This window comes from Canis lupus, chromosome 5, assembly GCF_003254725.2.
Source record: "Canis lupus dingo isolate Sandy chromosome 5, ASM325472v2, whole genome shotgun sequence".
NCBI lineage: Eukaryota > Metazoa > Chordata > Mammalia > Carnivora > Canidae > Canis > Canis lupus.
Window position 1 is genome coordinate 81,802,070 of NC_064247.1, and position 18,144 is coordinate 81,820,213.

At 42.7% G+C, this 18,144-nt stretch overlaps 1 protein-coding gene across 6 annotated transcripts in view; it reads right to left on the reverse strand.

Moving 5' to 3' along the window:
• Positions 1–892: 892 nt before the first annotated feature.
• CTCF (CCCTC-binding factor) overlaps positions 893–18,144 on the reverse strand; it is a 55,267-nt gene continuing 38,015 nt past the window's right edge. For 3 of the 6 annotated variants that reach the window (XM_035715738.2, XM_035715737.2, XM_035715735.2), the window contains 7 exons: positions 17,769–17,889; positions 16,925–17,074; positions 10,504–10,664; positions 9,807–9,989; positions 9,124–9,259; positions 3,596–3,760; positions 893–2,409 (listed from right to left, as the gene is read on the reverse strand). In XM_035715738.2, coding sequence (XP_035571631.1) covers positions 2,225–2,409; positions 3,596–3,760; positions 9,124–9,259; positions 9,807–9,989; positions 10,504–10,664; positions 16,925–17,074; positions 17,769–17,889 — 1,101 coding nt within the window. In that variant the 3' untranslated portion in view covers positions 893–2,224. The remainder of the gene's footprint in view (positions 2,410–3,595; positions 3,761–9,123; positions 9,260–9,806; positions 9,990–10,503; positions 10,665–16,924; positions 17,075–17,768; positions 17,890–18,144) is intronic. The other 3 variants (XM_035715736.2, XM_025426538.3, XM_025426539.3) reach the window with 3 other exon arrangements.

Consider the following 18,144-nt stretch of genomic DNA (forward strand, 5'->3'; position numbering starts at 1 on the left):
CACGGTAGGGGGGGGAACTCTGGCCTCCAAAGGGGCTGGCCCATGCGTGAGACAAAGAACCCCACACTCAGCGTCAGGCCACTAACACTCGGTCCAAATAGCGGACTGCCAGGTTCTGAGTCTTGAGGCCTCGTTACCTGTTTTCCTGGGAGACGGGATTACGTGGACAGGACAAGCAGCCAAGTGGTCACACATACCTTATCTTTTGTTACTTCACACTGGAAACCACCAATTCAGAATTCTGGTCAAAAAGCCCTAGAATTAGTGGCTGAAGCTTTTACCTAAAATGGGTTTGCCGAAGCTCTCTGTCCAGAAATGGCCAGCAGCAGCAGCAGCAGCAGCAGCAGCAGCAGGTGTTTCACTAACACGTCAACTTCCTATTCCCACTCCCTTGCACCTGCCCCTGCAGGGCTCTGAACAAGCTCTGCGGTCTAGGGCTCTGTCCCTGCAGCTCGCGGACTCACTGGCCTCCCTCCCACAGGAGCTTCTCTGAGGCAAACTGGGCCCCGCCTGTCATCCTGCACTTGGCAGAATTCAACGTACAGATCTCAGACTGCACTGAACTGAGCCTCAGAGGACAGAACTTCCCACGAGCCCCTGCATCTCTAACCTCTGGTCACCCTTCTGCCGCAGGGACCACTCCTAAGGCGGATCACGGGGCGAGCAGTCGTTCATCCACACTTGCTACTCACCCCTTTGGGGAGTTAGAAACCCACAACAGGATTCACTCAATAATCCCACCATTTGCCAAGATCATCTTCCAAGTGCTGTCTCGAGAGGAAGTGGCCTCTGAGAACAGAGTGTGCCTCTGAAAGGCGACCAGGCCTGCACCCGAGGCCATGCGGACCCTCTGGGGCCCCCATTAAGCATAGATCACACGTGACGGAGTGTCTGGAGCACTTGTTAATCCGTTATGATTTATTAGCTGTACAGCAGTAGATCCTCCTCCCCAGCTTTCAACCCCATTACATATTTTATTACAGGTCTCATGTTGGCGTCCTAAAATAATGAAAAATATCACACAGTACAGCTAAGTACAAAATGCATCAACCTAGAGTCTGATAGCTAACTGATGGCTCTTTTAAAAGCAATACACAGAAGAAAAAAGTGTTTGAAATCAGCAAGACTGAGGCTCTCTAAAAAACACATTTCAAACATGTGACAGTTCATGTGCAAGAATCATTTTTTAGTTGGTTTTGTTTCACATTATTATTGTTTATTATTTTTATTTTTTTTGCAGATCCAAAGTTTAAATTACTGACCTAGTGAAATTTTCTGGCCCAGCTTTTAAGGGCTGCTGTGACCCACTCATAATCACCCTTCTGCTTGAACAGAGGAGTCATAAAACACAAAATTCAGCTACAAACAGAGCAAAGAAAATGTAGATGGGAAATCATAACTGAAAGTTAATTGTACAAGGTTCAAATGCTGGCTCCATGGGCTGGAAATCACGATCTTCCACGTGGGTGTCCATCACTAGCGGGCAGCAGTCTGGGTGCCATTCTGCTACATGATTGTGATCCAATTCCTTGTCAACATTTACACACTACAGAGTCTGTGGTAACTTAATTTGCAAGTAATTAAAATGCTGGGTTTTCTTACACTGCACTTCTTTTCAACCTCTTAATTAATGGAAAAGATTAAAATGTAAAAAAAGTTATTTACAAGCTTGACCATACCAGAAACTTTGCCAAGAAAGAGGCAAAGCCTTCAGGACAGACACCGACTGCAGCATGCCGTACTACTGGTGTGCAGCTGGCTCCGAGCAAAGGGAGTCAGGGAGAAGCAGAAGCAAAAATCAGTTTAAAAGTGTAAGTCCTTCCCAGTCTGCATTTACAATTAAAAACTCTCCTGGGAAGAAGACCTAGAACTCTGGGAAACCCGGTGGCCATTCTGGAGTGGTTTACCATAGCAAGAGAGAGGGTTCAATGTCTCTGTTTCCATCTAAGAAAACCAGTTAGGCATCAAGACTGTCCTCAGCACTTCATAGTAAACCCTTGGGGACTCAGAACATTCCATGATTTGCTAACATCAAACAGCAAGTTCTAGTAAAATCACATTTTTCTAACATCATCCTTGAAGTTTTAGTTCGCAGTATGTTTGGTAAAATGGTGTAAAATGATGCTTTTCCCAAAGCCAAAAGAAGAAAGAAGGGAGAAAAATTAAGATGCGGGCCGTTTAAACACAGCCCAGAGCAGTCTTGGCGATGAGCAAGGCCCCGCCATCACCGGTCCATCATGCTGAGGATCATCTCGGGCGTGAGGTCTCCGTTGGGGGCGTCTGTGGCAGCTGGTTGAGCCTCCTCTTCCTCCCCCTCTACGGGCTCTGCATCTGGCTCTTTTTTGACTTCAACTATAATGTTCTCAATTGCACCTGTATTCTGATCTTCCACTTGGATGATGGCTGTTGCTGGCAAGAAAGAGCATGAACAAAACAAATGCTCCATTAAAGCCCCTGTAGATTGCAAGGGTCCTGTCAAACTCGAAACTAAATGAATGTCAGCAGTGTAGGAAAGTCTTAGCAGCAGAGCAAGTAAAAAACGACGTAATGATCGAAAATACTGCCATTCATAAAGCCCCAAAACGGTAGAAACTATCAAAAAACTAAATGCTGACATTCATCTTCACATGCCTCCCAAATTCCATATTAAAGGCCTTATTAGTTTTACTTAATGTCATAAAATTGAGCTTTGCACTAGTATGAGATAGGCAAAAGACGCCGAAAGCATGTGACTAAGAATACCTCACCATGTGTGTGGCGCAGGGCTGTTAGAGATGAACCGCCTATAGCAAGAATAGCCATCTCAGATCCTGAAGCCTCCCACACCCAGAGCCCTCCACCAGTATTTCATTCTGGTGTGTGCAGGTGAAATGGCTCCAAGAGTCTATAGTCAACCAACCCCCTGCTCCCCTGCAATAGACATCTATCTACACATGAGACTCCGGGAGTACAATAAAAACTAGATTAAATCATGCATTTGTTAAAGAAAAACGCTGCCGGCTTTCAGGATATCCACAGCAACAAGGAGCAGAACACAGACCCGAGTGCCCCAGGGCCTGCTGTCACAAAGGTCGAGGCCAATACAAGACTGCTGCCCACTGCCATTTGTAGTGTGAGGTGGTGAGAAACACCTCTACTGTCTGTGTCCTCTCCCAAATCAAAAGGCCAGCACTTGAATCCACAGGCCTGTAATTCTTAGGAGAATGGATCATAGCACAGAAATTGCTTTATCCTTCTTCCTTTAAAATTAGGCTTTTTTGCGTTTATTACCATATCACTTCTGCCAGCGGGGATAGGACTTTGATTGTTTTGCAAAAACCCTCCCACATTAAAAGTACCCATCTTGTAGAACAGGAGTACCCTTCTACTCTGGACTACTTCTCCCTGAAGCAGAATAGGCTCCCTGGGTCTTCCTCACGTGGTTTCCAGTAAAAACTAAATAGTAAGTTCCTAACAGTTTGTTCCTGGTGTTCTTAACTTGTTCTCAAGGCTTAGTTCCCATCATCCCCCAAAACAAGGGCCTGGGCCAGCTCCTCCAACATGTTGGGGGGAGGGTGCCAGCCTCCAGCCTACTGAGCTGAGACAAGTAACTTACGCTGGTTCTGTTTGGGCTGGTTGGTTCTGCCAGGAGGGCGTCCTCTCCGCTTCTTGGCAGGTGGTGGGGCTGGGGTCACAGGCTGAGGCTCTGGCTCGGGTTCAATTTCCACAGCAGGTTCTTCCTCATCCTCATTGTCATCCAGGTCTGGCTCAGCATTTTCTTCTCATGAAATCAGAAATAACAGGTGGGGAGCCAGGGAAAAGTATGGTAGAAGAAAAATATGACACATCCACACAAAACCACATATTCTGTTAAGTCTAGTTATGTATTTATTTTTATCAAAGAAGTCCGTTTAAAAATACTTTTGCTAGAAAATTTTTGCTATTTACCTTGAAAAGAATAAACTGGTATTGTGCTAATAATAATATGTAAATTGACCTGAAGACTACTATTCCTATATTACTCTTTTCTCTTAGCTTTAGACATTAAAATATTGAATTTCAAATTAAGCGGCAAATCCATCATGCTCCAGATACCTAACAATGCCAATGTTTAAGTTGAAAACATATGTTCCTTCTATTATGCAAGGATAAAGCAGGTTACTAAGCCTAAGGACCCTTGAAGATGTGCTCCTGATTGATTCTGAGTAGGCAAGTGTATGTGTGTGTATGTGTGTGTGTGTGTGTGTGTGTGAGAGAGACAGAAGTTCCTAGGACTATAACTGATGGTTTTCTTTTTTTTTTTTTTTAATATTTTCTTTTTTCTTAAAAATTTTATTTATTCATGAGAGACACAGAGAGAGAGGGGCAGAGACACAGGCAGAGGAGAAGCAGGCTCCATGCAGGGAGCCCGACGTGGGACTTGATCCCGCGTCTCCAGGATCGCATCGCAGGCTGAAGCGGTGCTAAACTGCTGAGCCACCTGGGCTGCCTTTCTTTCTTTTTTTTTTAAAGATTTATTTGAGACAGACAGACTGGGGGGTGGAGGTGGGGGGTTGGGAGGGTGGGGGGGAGGAACAGAGGGAGAGGCAGACAGAATCATAAAGCAGATTCTGCACTGAGGAGGGAGCCTGATGTAGGGCTCAATCCTAGGACTCTGAGATCATGACCGGAGTGGAAATCCAAAGTAAGCCACTCAAACGACTGAGTCACCCAGGTGCCCCCTGAGGATTTTTTTTAAGGCCAAAATTTTGGACTTAATTCTTAACTATGCCAGGTTCAATGGGTCATTCTTTTTTTTTTAAAGACTTCTTTTTTGTTAAGATTTTATTTATTCATGAGAGATAGATAGATAGATAGAGAGAGAGAGACACAGGCAGAGGGAGAAGCAGGCTCCATGCAGGGAGCCTGATGTGGGACTCGATCCCAGGTCTCCAGGATCACGCCCTGGGTGGAAGGCAGGCAGGCACTAAACCGCTGAGCCACCAGGGCTGCCCCCCCGTCTTTTTAAGGTTTTATCTATTTGAGAGAAAGCAAGAGAGTGAGCATGAGTGGGGGTTGGAGGGAGGCAGGAGGGAGAGGAAGAGGCACACTCCCCACTCAGCAGGGAGCCCAATATAGGGCTTGATCCCAGGACCCTGAAATCATGACCTGAACTTAAGGCAGATGCTTAACCCACTAAGCCACCCAGGAGCCCCTCAATGGGTCATTCTTAACTCCCTAATTTTCTCCCTGATGCCATCATCACATAAAAGGAGACAGGACTATTGTATAAAGAATACCGACAGGGACGCCTGGGTGGCTCAGCAGTCTGGCACCTGCCTTTGGCTCAGGGCGTGACCCTGGAGTCTCGGGATCGAGTCCCACGTCGTCGGGCTCCCTGCACAGAGCCTGCTTCTGCCTCTGCCTGTGTCTCTGCCTCTCTCTCTCTCTCATGAATAAATAAATTCTAAATCATGAATAAATAAAATAAAAAAAAAACCCCACCTGGCAAAGGGATGCCTGGGTGGCTCAGTGGTCGAGCGCCTGCCTTCGGCCCAGGATCAAGGCCCACATCGGGCTCCCTGCAAGGAGCCTGCTTCTCTCTCTGCCTATGTCTCTGCCTCTGTCTGTGTCTCGAATGAATGAATGAATGAATGAATAAATAAATAAATAAATACATATAAAAAAATCTTAAAAAAAAAAAGGGGGGGGCAGCCTGAGTGGCTCAGCAGTTTAGCGCTGCCTTCAGTCCAGGGCCTGATCCTGGAGACCCGGGATTGAGTCCCACATTGGGCTCCGTGCATGAAGCCTGCTACTCCCTCTGCCTGTGTCTCTGCCTCTCTCTGTCTCTCATGAATAAATAAATAAAATCTTTAAAAAAAAAAAAGAATACTGACAGGCAGCTTTGAATCCCTTACTAAGTGTGTGACCTGGGACAATGACCACAGTGAACCTCAGTTTCCTGATATCATCTCTAAAGCACCTCCAATCTACTTACTAGTGATTTGAGGATCAAAAGGATTGAACTACAATGCATGTAATAATCATGCTCTGAAACTTACACTCTACTACACAGGCACAGCTCTCGTTTGCACCATGCATCAGTTTTAAGTTTCTCCATTATTCCATTTAGGCTTTATTATTTCATTTAGTAAGAGATGTTACCCTCATTGTATAGAAAAAGTGACAAGCTAAATGATTTAAGGGACAGCTAAACCACAGCAGCCAGAATCCAACCTCTGGCCTCGGTCTAGGGCGGTTTCGCTGCCTGGCCCTGGAGGCAGCTGAGGAATCCTGCTATCCCCCTCACCCTTACCATGGCACACAAAGTATCCTCCCTGCCTTCCTCTGAGAAGCACAGGTTATGCCCTCTTTCTCAGAACTAGACATATTTAGAAATCTGGGAATAAACACCTCATCTCCAGGAAAAAATGCCTTATTTGTCAAATCTTAAGTGAAAATGTGGGGAACATACTGGTATGTGGCAGTGTGTTAAGAACGAGATGAGAAAAAAAAAAAAAAAAAAAAAGAACAAGATGCTTCCCTCTTGAACTATTTAAGCCCCCTATTGCCTAAGTTGGCCCAGTGCCTAGAAAACCAAACAAATTCAGTCAGAAGTGTGTGTGTGGGGGGGAGGCACTCAAAGAAGGTTAATAGGGTCAAAGGCTTATTGGCTTGGAGACATTCTGGCAAAAAGCCTTGAAAATAGCAGTATATTCTGCTGGTCCATCTCTGCAGATGGCCAAACAAGCAGAACATCTGGGAGAAGACAAATATGACTGTGTGGCCTTGGTCAGCAGAGGGATGGAAAGCCCAGACTTTCTGGGGTGATAAAAAGACACTAGGTATAAGGCCTAGAATCCAAGTGTGCCCTAAAGCCAGCAATGCAAAAGACAAAAGAAGGAATTGCAGAAATCTATTAGGAACTATCAGTAAAGATACGTCATCAGAGCTGAAAGATGTTCTGGCGACGCATAATTAGGCAGTGAAGCTGATCTTACTGGGAGATGAACCACAAAAGTCAACAAGGTAGTACCATAACCAAGAAGGCTAAGGGCCAAAATCTGTGGCAGTAGGAGGCTCTGCAACCAGAAGCACCTACAGGGATCCCTGGGTGGCGAAGCGGTTTGGCGCCTGCCTTTGGCCCAGGGCGCGATCCTGGAGACCCGGGATCGAATCCCACGTTGGGTTCCCAGTGCATGGAGCCTGCTTCTCCCTCTGGCTATGTCTCTGCCTCTCTCTCTCTCTCTGTGACTATCATAAAAAAAAAAAAAAAAAAAAAATAGAAGCACCTACAAAGATCCTCAGCTCAAAGTTACCTGTGGATCTCTGGTAGCACTTAAGGACTGTGATTTTCCCCCAAAACTCCCAATAGTCCATTCGTTAATTTCTTGGCCAAAGGGATCCCACAATGGTGTGTGTGTGTGTGTGTGTGTGTGTGTGTGTGTCTGTGTGTGTGTGTTTAAATGATTATTTACTTATTTGGTGGTGGTGGGGTCGGTGGTGATGATGATGGGGTGTGAGCAGGGAGGAGGGGAAGAGGAAGAGGGAGAAGCAGGCTCCCTACTGAGCAGGGAGCCCAACAAAGGGTTCCATCCCAGGACCCTGAGATCACGAACTGAGCCAAAGGCAGATGCCCAACCAACTGAGCTACCCCGGGCACCCCAGTAGAGTATAGTGTGGTTTTAAAAAGTTAAGTAAACCGACATTTTCAAGGAGGCATGTTTACTGAAAACCCAGTGAAGATAATGATTAAAATAGATTTTCTGGAAAAGGCAGCAAAAAAATAAATTACTCTTATGCTTTACTAGATGAATATTGTCCCAGAAAAAGGTAAAGTTCTAACCAGAAAAGGCTTTATTAAAATAAAACACACAAAAACTAAAAGAGACCTTGTTACAGATATAAATACAAGAAAAAAACAAAAACAAAAAAACACCTTAATGCTTTCATGAGCAAGTTATAGACAAAATCAACAGAGACTGAAGTTTTCAAATATGTTCAATCTCCAAAATTTTTATTTATTTTATTTATTTTTTAAAATTATTTATGATAATTTTTATTATTTATGATAGTCACAGAGAGAGAGAGAGAGAGGCAGAGACACAGGCAGAGGGAGAAGCAGGCTCCATGCACCGGGAGCCCGATGTGGGATTCGATCCCGGGTCTCCAGGATCGCGCCCTGGGCCAAAGGCCCGCGCCAAACCACTGCGCCACCCAGGGATCCCTCAATCTCCAAAATTTTTAATCCCTCCCCATTATTACTAACAATGCAAAAGACGAAACAAGGAGCTTTAGAAACACATAAAGCACCATCTATAACCTTGCCAGTCTGATGGTACTTCTGGGGAAGTATATTCCCCAAAACAAAACCCCTTACATGTATCTTTTACCATAAAAAGCTTAAATCTTTAGTCACAGATGTGCTCTCTCAACTACTTGGCCAGTAGCCCAAGCATTCACATTACAGAGCCTAATACCATGAAATGAGCGTGTACAATCAAATGTGACTCCTCCGTTACTGACACTCTTGTTCTCCCTCCCTCTTCATGAGTCTAGCACCTCAAAGAATACCTTCTGCCTGGATTTCATGACTAGAAGTAAAAAAACACCCCCGAAAGCATCAATGGTAGGAAAACAGGCAAAGTGTTACATTATAAAATGGAGAGATTAAGGTAGGAAGAGAAAGGCTGACCTTCATGGATTTGATCAACACATCTCAAGGCTAGGCTGACACAGGCAGTCAAACCAGAAGTTGGTCAAGATGCTTAAGAAACCTTCTTCATGTCCATAAATTCATTGCTCAAATCTAGACCAGCTTCCTAAATGTAAAAGTTATGAACATAGAAAAGAAGCTCTGCTGGCCTTAGAATATCACTAATCTGAGATAAATGAGTTGAGATACTACTTTTGCTTTGGCTGTAAGTGAACATATAACATAGAAGATACTATCAAGCAATGGAACACCAGGAGGAAAAAAACTTGCCCCAGAAACAAACTAGCTGCTGCTGTAAATATGTAACTGGTATTAGAAAGACTAGAGGGTATATATAAAGGAAGTAAGAGTAATGACCTCTCTATCCCAGTATATGCATACATCAATGTACTGGCGACTGGGCACCAAAATCTACCACGGGTAACTAAATCAAGAAATAAGTTACTCACCACTGTCAGAGGAGTCTTCTTTTTTGGAACGCATCTTTCTTTTTCTGCCACGTTTACTCTTCTTTGTCTCCCCACCATTTTCCCCTTCTACGCCATCTGGACCAGCGCAATTGTCAGCATGTCTTGCCATGGTATTCTAACGAAAGAAACAAAATCTTCACTTATGTTACCAAAAAAAGCTGGTTTCAGAAGTTAGAAGTTCTCTTATTTTATTTTAATAAAATAAAAATTTGGGGTATTCATATTAGGTCTGAATGTTCCAGTATGTGCTAATAAGCATATCCTGAACAAGCCTTCCTCATTCAAGGGAAATGGTCTCCATCTGGAAGGGGAAAGAGAAGGAAGGGAGGGAGAGAGGGAGGAAAAAAAAGAGGCCCTCCAAAGAGGAGGGTGGGTCCTCTCTGCAGGCAGGAGGAACACAGGAGACCGAGACCAGCTCCCTGTCCTGTGCAGACCTAACATTGGCCCAAGGGAAGATCCAAGACAGACCTATTCACAGATACTGAGTCCCCCTTCAGCAGAAGGGTTCACACACATATAGAAAACCTTCAAGTGAGTATAAGAGGCCGTTTCCAAATGATACGGCATCTCTGTGCTTATAACCAACTGGCCTGCTTTGCAGTGGAAGATCAAGAACATGCTACTAAGAACCACGATAAGGGAAGTAAAGTTCTGACTCTTACCCGGCGTGTAAATGTTTTTCCACACTTAGAACAGACAAAGGCCGCAGGGACAAAGTTGGGGTCATGATAGCGTTTGAAGTGCATGTCGAGGAGCTGTTTCTGGCGGAAGGTCTTGTCGCAGTGGCTGCAGGCATAAGGCTTCTCCCCGGTGTGTGTACGTTTATGCATGATCATGTGCCTCTCCTTAAAGACAGTGGGTGAAGGAAGAGGCCTCAGAGTCTGTCATAGGGCTGCTACAACAGCCACCATTTGCATACATGTGGTTGACATTGACAGGCCTTTCTCTGAAGGATTTAGGCTTAAAACTGCTGTTCAGAGATTAAAGTTTTTTATTGGGGTGCAAAACTGCTTCCTTAAATCCCAGGACAGATATGCTCCCTCCTATTGGCTGCTTGTCTAGATCACCCGCCAGGCTCCAGTACCACATTCTTCCCTTCCCTCAGGCCCTGGACTTAATTTCCCAGTTCTGAGAAAGCAGCCAATAGTTTGCCTGAGAGGGAGATAGGTTATAACTGAATAAAACATCAGCTGGAGACTGAAGTGATAAAATCAAGAAGTAAGACCTTTGGTGACATTCCTCATAAATCAGTTTGAAAATACCATCTTTAAAAATAGCGTATAAGGAATCTAAAAACCCTCTGATAAAAATCTAACACTGATGGGGAGTCAACTGCTTTCAAACTATGAAGGTCTCTACCTGTCTGCAAGCATAATCACACTGGTCACACTTAAAGCGCTTCTCATTCTTGTGTGACTTCTGATGCTGGATGAGGGCATAGCGCTCATGAAACACAGCATCGCAGTATCGACATTTCTTGCCTTGCTCAATATAGGAATGCTGCTTTCTCAAGTGGACACCTGAAAGCAAAACAAAGCCCAGTTTAACTTGTGAAAACACAAACAAGCATCAATTAATTAATTAATTAATTAAAAATTTCGTTTATCCATGAGAACACAGAGAGAGAGAGAGAGAGAGAGAGAGAGGCAGAGACACAGGCAGAGGGAGAAACAGGCTTCATGCAGGGAGACTGATGTGGGATTTGATCCCAAGTTTCCAGTATCAGGCCCTGGGCTGAAGGCAGTGCTAAACCGCTTGAGCCACCTGGGCTGCCCACAAACGAGCATTTAAACAAGTTAATAATTCATTCTTCTCTGCTTCTTAAAATAATTACTCTGGGTGCTGTCCTGAAAGTGAATTAAAAGGTGAAAAAGAGGGCAGAAAAGTAGCACACGTGAAGTGATGAGCACTGGGTGTTATATGTTGGCAAAAATTTAAATAAATAAAAATAAAAGACGAGGGCAGCCCAGTGGCTCAGCAGTTTAGCACTGCCTTCAGCCCAGGGCATGATCCTGGAGACCCGGGATCGAGTCCCACGTCGGGCTCCCTACATGGAGCCTGCTTCTCCCTCTGCCTGTGCCTCGGTCTCTCTCTCTCTGTGTCTCTCATGAATAAATACAATCTTAAAAAAAAAAAAAAAGATGAAAAAAAAAACAATAGAAGTGGAAAGACTGGTTAAGATATGGAATCAGGACAGGTGAGAGAAGATGGTGGCTTGGAAGAAGCAGGGAGAACTGATAAGAAACCCAGAAAGTAGCATCAATACGATTTATTCACTGAATTCAGATCAAGAAAAAAGGTGAGTGTCAGAGACAACCTCCAGGTTTTGGGGTTTGAAAGTCAAAACCAAGTAGGCAGTTGGGGCCATTTGCTGAGACAACAAACAGTGGAAAAGGACTAATGTCCTCTGTTTTTGGGGAAAGGGAACATGTGGGTCTTAGACCCTCTTGAACATGTTAAATATGAAAAGCCAATGATATCAAAGTGAGAATAAGGATGGCAAGGGCTAGATAAGCCTAGCTCAAAGGAAAAATTTAGAATAGAAACTGTAGTTACAAAGAAAAAAAACCAAACAAACTATAGTTACTAGGATTTAAATTAGACGATAGGAACTGATGAAATCACTAAGATCAAGAAAGAGTATGGGTCATGCTTTAGGAAAACTAAGAGGTAAGGCCAATGGGAGGAAAAAGGTTCAAAACAAGAAACAAGAAAAGGCGGAGAAAGAAGAGTCAGAGAAGAAAGCCAACAGGATATAGTGCCATGGAAACCAAGGGAAGAAAGTGTTTCAAGGAGGATGGCACAGCTTGCTATAAAGAACACTCTACAGAGATCAAGAAAGATGGTAAATGGAATGTTTCCCGCATTAAGCAATGTGGTATTTAGTGATCTTAGGAAATGTCACTGTACAGAATGGGGTGTAAGCTAGATGGGAAGACAATCAGAAACTGAGGAAGGAGAACTGTGAAAGATAGAACTCTTATCTCCTTACCTGCCAATCCTCATAAAAAGTCAAACCTAAACACCCAAGTAACATAACATAACGTAACATAACATAACATAAAATAAAATAAAGTAAAATAATAAAATAATAAGCGAGCTAAAGATGAGTAAGTCCTAGAGATCTACTGTATACCATAATTCTCCTAGTTTATTTTCTAAAATCCTTTTTAAAAATCTTTTATTTATTTATGAGAGACGCAGAGAGAGAGAGGCAGAGACATAGGCAGAAGGAGAGGCAGGCTCCATGCAGGAAGCCTGATGTGGCACTTGATTCCGGGACTCCAGGATCACGCCTTGAGCTAAAGGCAGGCATTCAGCCGCTGAGCCACCCAAGCATCCCCTATTTTTTAAAATATTAAAAAAAAAAAAAAAAAAAAAAAAAAAAAAAAAAAAAAAAGGGTGGAGGGATGCCTAGGTGGCTCAGCCATTGAGCATCTGCCTTTGGCTCAGGGTGTGATCCTGGTTTGGAGATCGAGTCCCACATCAGGCTCCCTGTGGAGAGCCTGCTTCTCTAACTTTGCCTGTGTCTCTGCCTCTCTCTGTGTCTCTCATGAATAAATAAATAAAATCTTTTTAAAAAAAAAGTTCATTTTTAAGTAATCTCTATGCCCAACATGGGGCTCGAACTCACAAACCTGAGATCAAGTGTCACACGCTCTACCAACAGAGCCAGCCAGGCGCCGCTAATTCCCATAGTTTATAATACTGTGTTACACATTAGAAACTCGCTAAGATGCTAGATTTTAAGTTTTTTTTTTTTTTTTTTAGATTTTAAGTGTTAGCAAAAAAAATTTAATTAAATTTTAAAAATAGCAATAAAAGTTTCTATGTACAAAAATTTTCAAGTTGGGATGTCTGGGTGGCTCAGGGGTTGAGCATCTGTCTTCAGCTTAGGGCATGATCTCGGAGTCCCATGATCGAGTCCCACATCAGGCTCCCTATTGGGAGCCTGCTTCTCCCTCTGCCTGTGTCTCCACCTCTCTGTGTCTGTTATGAATAATTTAGAAAACCTTAAAAAAAATATTTCCAGGTTTCCAGATTATGTTTTAACAGGAAAAATTAGAGACTTAAAGAAAAAAACAGTCAAACCTAGACAGGGAAGATTTTTTCTTTAAGACAGGAGAAATAAAAGCATGTTTAGAGTTGAGGAGAAAGATCTAGGAAAGAAAGCATAAAGAGTTAAGGAGGCAGTACATGACAATATAAATGCTGCAAAGGCAAGAGAGTAGGATCAAGGCACAAATAGGAGTAATGTCAACTTTCTTGTAGCAAATGGGCAAAGAGAAGATGAATGCAGACCGGTTTGTAGGTTTGATAACAGGAATTTAGGTGTTCCAATCTGTTGCCTTTACTTTTTTTATGAAATAGGAAAAGAGGTCACTTACTGAGACCAGGGAGGTGGAAGGAAAGGGGGAGGAAGGATTAGAGGCGTAAACAAAGTTCAGGTGATTCACCCAACTTTGAATCATTGCATGGTGTCTCCCACATAGCAGGCACCCAAACATTTGTAGAATGAATGAATGACTGAACTCACTGAAAAAAATGGGAACATACCTGACAAAGACAAATAGCTGGACTGCCCAAGAACAATGAAAGCTTAGCTGCATGTGGGATCATGAACTTATGCAGCTACCGATCTGCTTCACTCAGAGTGATATCAAAACAGACTTAAAGAGGACCAATTCTGGGGAATGGAAATGAAGGAAGGCTTTTCTTTCTTACTCTCTACACATGTGCAGCATTATATGAAAGCCTTTTATACATGCATATATTATTTCAAATAATTTTTAGGTTTCAACTTCCCCTTCTAGTCCTGAGATAGGCCTATCAGTCTAAAAGTGCTTATGAAATACTTGTAACAATTGGGTAATTATTTTTCCTATATATCAGGTGGGGGAAAAAAAGCAGTATTTGGAGGTAAATCTTGACTCTAGTAGGTCAGTCTCCAAAGTCCATGCTTTCCTGTGTCACAAAGTGATAAATTTTAAGTATATAATTAGTGTGCAATCAGGCCTGCTTTAAAGAAGGAACACAAACTTCTTTGGGATTGGTTTTGGGAGGTAATGTTCCTTATTATGTAGGACCTAAGGGGTATCATGCAAGTAGTTATTTGCATAATCCAAGATATTTGCATAATAAAAGTGAATAATTTTTAAAATTTGGATAATCCAGACAGTGGCCTAATAGCTTATACACACTGCCATGAGATATTACTATTATTATTATTTTTAAAAGATTTATTTATTCATGAGAGACAGAGAAAGAATGAGAGACAGAGGCAGAGGCATAGTCCCCACAGGGAGCCTGATGCAGAACTCAATCTCAGGCCCCTAGGATCATGACCTAAGCCAAAGACAGCCACTCAACCACTGAGCCATTCAGGCGACCCTGCCATGAGATTTTTTTTTTTTAAAGATTTTATTTATTTATTCATGATAGCCACACAGAGAGAGACAGAGAGGCAGAGACACAGGCAGAGGGAGAAGCAGGCTCCATGCAGGGAGCCCGACATGGGATTCGATCCCGGGTCTCCAGGATCGCGCCCCAGGCCAAAGGCAGGCGCCAAACCGCTGTGCCACCCAGGATCCCTGCCATGAGATATTAATTTAGTTTCTGTACCATAATAATAGTAAAACTCATTCAATTATCAGAGGACACTGACTCTTAAATCTTGTTTGTTTGTTTTTAAGATTTTTATGTATTTATTCATGAGAGACAAAGAGAGAGACGCAGAGACAGGCAGAGAGAGGGAGAAGCAAGCTGTGGAGAGTCTGATGCAGGACTTGATTACAGGATCCTGGGATCACGACCTGAGCCAAAGGCAGATGCTCAACTACTGAGCCACTCAGGCATCCCCCTCTTAAATCCTTGTAACAAAGTCCTCTTGGGATCCCTGGGTGGCGCAGCGGTTTGGCGCCTGCCTTTGGCCCAGGGCGCGATCCTGGAGACCCGGGATCGAATCCCACGTCAGGCTCCCGGTGCATGGAGCCTGCTTCTCCCTCTGCCTGTGTCTCTGCCTCTCTCTCTCTCTCTCTCTGTGTGACTATCATAAATAAATAAAAATTAAAAAAAAAAAAAGTCCTCTTAACAGCACAGGATGAACAAGTGACCCGTGGGTCTTACGTGGAGCCCAAAGTCCTCTGCTTCCAACTCATGGTTTCACCTTAAACGTGTATTAGATGTTAAAGAGAAATAAAAACACTTATACCTTACAAAAAAATGCATGCTAGCCTGCATTTTGCTCAATATGGTTATATTAATATAAAAATGTTTTAAGACATCACCTAAATTGCATAAGTTCACTCAAAATATTTTGAGTAAAACCGATGCTACAGGAAATATAGGCCATGTTTATGCTGTAGCTCAGTATGCTCCTGTTATGACCCAGATACTTTTATGTTCCTCAGTGTAAGAAATGGCTCGAGGCTCTTGAGAGGACTCAAGCCCAGCTTTGACATTATAAGCTATGTTGTGTAGCTCTGGTCAAGACATCTGTCGAGGGGGCACCTGGGTAGCTCAGTGGTCTGCCTTTCTCAGGTCGCGATCCTGGGGTCCTGGGATCAAGTTCCGCATCAGGCTCCCCATGGGGAGCCTATTTCTCCCTTTGCCTATGTCTCTGCCTGTCTTTCATGAAGATTATCTTAAAAAACAAAACAAAACCATCTGTCAGGTGACTCAAGTTCATCGCCTATAAAGCTAAAATAATATGCATTGGTGACTTTATATGGTTGCCGTGAACATCAAATGAGTTAAGAAAGTAAAACAAAATAATAAAAGACATGTTGTAACGTACAGCAATTTAGCTAAACATAAAAATGTTTATAATAATAATATTCAAGGAGCAATGCATTTTGGTTAAAGACTGGGGCAAAAAAGAAAAGAAAAAGAAAAGAAAAGAGAAGAGAAGAGAAGAGAAGAGAAGAGAAGAGAAGAGAAGAGAAGAGAAGAGAAGAGAAAAGAAAAGAAAAGAAAAGAAAAGAAAAGAAAAGAAAAGAAAAGAAAAGGAAAAGGAAAAGGAAAAGGAAAAGGAAAAGGAAAAGAAAAAAGACCAGGGCAATATTTTTATCTCTTTTAAACAGGAAAAATAAAGGCAGACATCCAGGTGACCATACCTTTAAGTATGTATGACCTGACTACAATTTCTCTTTTTTTAAAGATTTTATTTATTTAGTCAGAGAGAGAAAGGCAGAGACACAGGCAGAGGGAGAAGCAGGCTCCATGCAGGGAGCCCAATGTGGGACTCAATCCTGGAACTCCAGGATCACACCCTGGGCCGAAGGCAGGCACTAAACCGCTGGGCCACCCAGGTGTCCCCCAACTACAATTTCTACTGATAAATTCAGCCTCTGTATAAGCTGTAGTTTAATTATGCACAGAAATATAGTTATCATTCAATCAATAAAACAGTCTAATTACTTAAAGAAAGTACAAGTGTTCTGAGAAAAACTGAAATGGACAGACCCTAGTTTGAATCATACTATGTCACTTCCCTATTTGGAGATTTGAACGTTACCGGTAAGGGCTACTAATTAAAGGTTTAACATTTCCTCTCATTACAGCTCCCATTAATTTATAAATGAGATATATTTAGGAAAGAATCTTGTAGTCTGATTGCAGTTAGAGAAAAAAGAAGACAAAAACAGTTGTTAAATGATGGCTGTTGTTAAGTTGCAGGCCATTCACATATACAATTCAGAAAAGGAAGTTATTTATGATCTTCCTATTTTCACAAATCCTCAAAAATATTTTTTCATTTGCCACTAGTTATTTTACTTACCCAAATCACTTTTTCGGGCTATGACAGTGTCACAGTGGGGACAGTGAAATTTGGCCACATTTTCTGTGTGCTTCTGTAAAATGTGCATCTTCATGGTACCACTTTGGGTAAACCGAGCATGACAAATATAACATTCATAAGGTTTTTCCCCTTAAAAGGAAATATAGAATGAACAAATTAGATGAAATGAGTACTGTCATTTAATTGGAGGGTAATTCAAGTGGTAATTCAGGTGTAGTCAGGTGGCAGAAAAGCTAAGCTACAAACAATCCTCAAGTGTTACCAGCTAGACCAAATCTCAGGCCTGTTGCATGGCTCGCAACTGTTCTCACAAGATGGCAATCAAGTCCTAAACTGCAGCTTCTAGCTCTGCTCTGCTAGCTCCACCAGAGTCATTCATGAGAGAGCGAGCTGGTCCTACAAGGCATGCCTTTGGGTGACAAGAGGACCAACAAGTTTTTCTTTTTTAAGTTATCTTTACATCCAACACGGGGCTTGAACTCATGACCTGAAGATCCAGAGTTGCACACTCTACCAACTGAACCTGCCAGGTACCCCTGTTTTTTTTTTTTTTTTTTTTTTTTTATAGGGAAAGACAGTATGGGGGAAACTCAAAGAGCTGGGTTAGGTAATCTACCCAGACTTCCAATGCTGAAACCTTCCATTCTTCAATGTATATTCAGAACAATGAATTCAGAAGGTATACCAGAAAAGCATCTGTCAATTCTACTACTTTTATGCCAGCTTCCATTCAGGTAAGCAATAGGGGTGTGAGGTGGTTCACAAGGTCCCATGGGATCCACTGAAAAGCAGCTCATTAGTACACGGAGGGAAGACGTCCTACCTGAATGGGTTCTCATGTGCCTTTTCAGCTTGTATGTGTCCCTGCTGGCGTAACTGCACAAGCTGCACTGGAACGGACGCTCTCCAGTATGAGAACGGATATGACGTTTTAATTTGCTGACCTGAAACATGAAAGTAATCAGACTTTTTTTTTTTTTTTAAGTAATCAGACTTCTTACTTCCATTAACACTGCCTGTAATGTGAATGCTGTGGGTCAGGCACAAAGGCTTAGTTTTGGGCACTGAAGTTTAGAATACGAAGTCTAAAATAACGGTATTTCTTCCTCATTATTTATAATCTTTGCTTTCTAATCCTTATAATCCAAAGAAGCTAAGTAAATGATAGGGCATAGGACTCAAGATTGGTTATTAGTAAC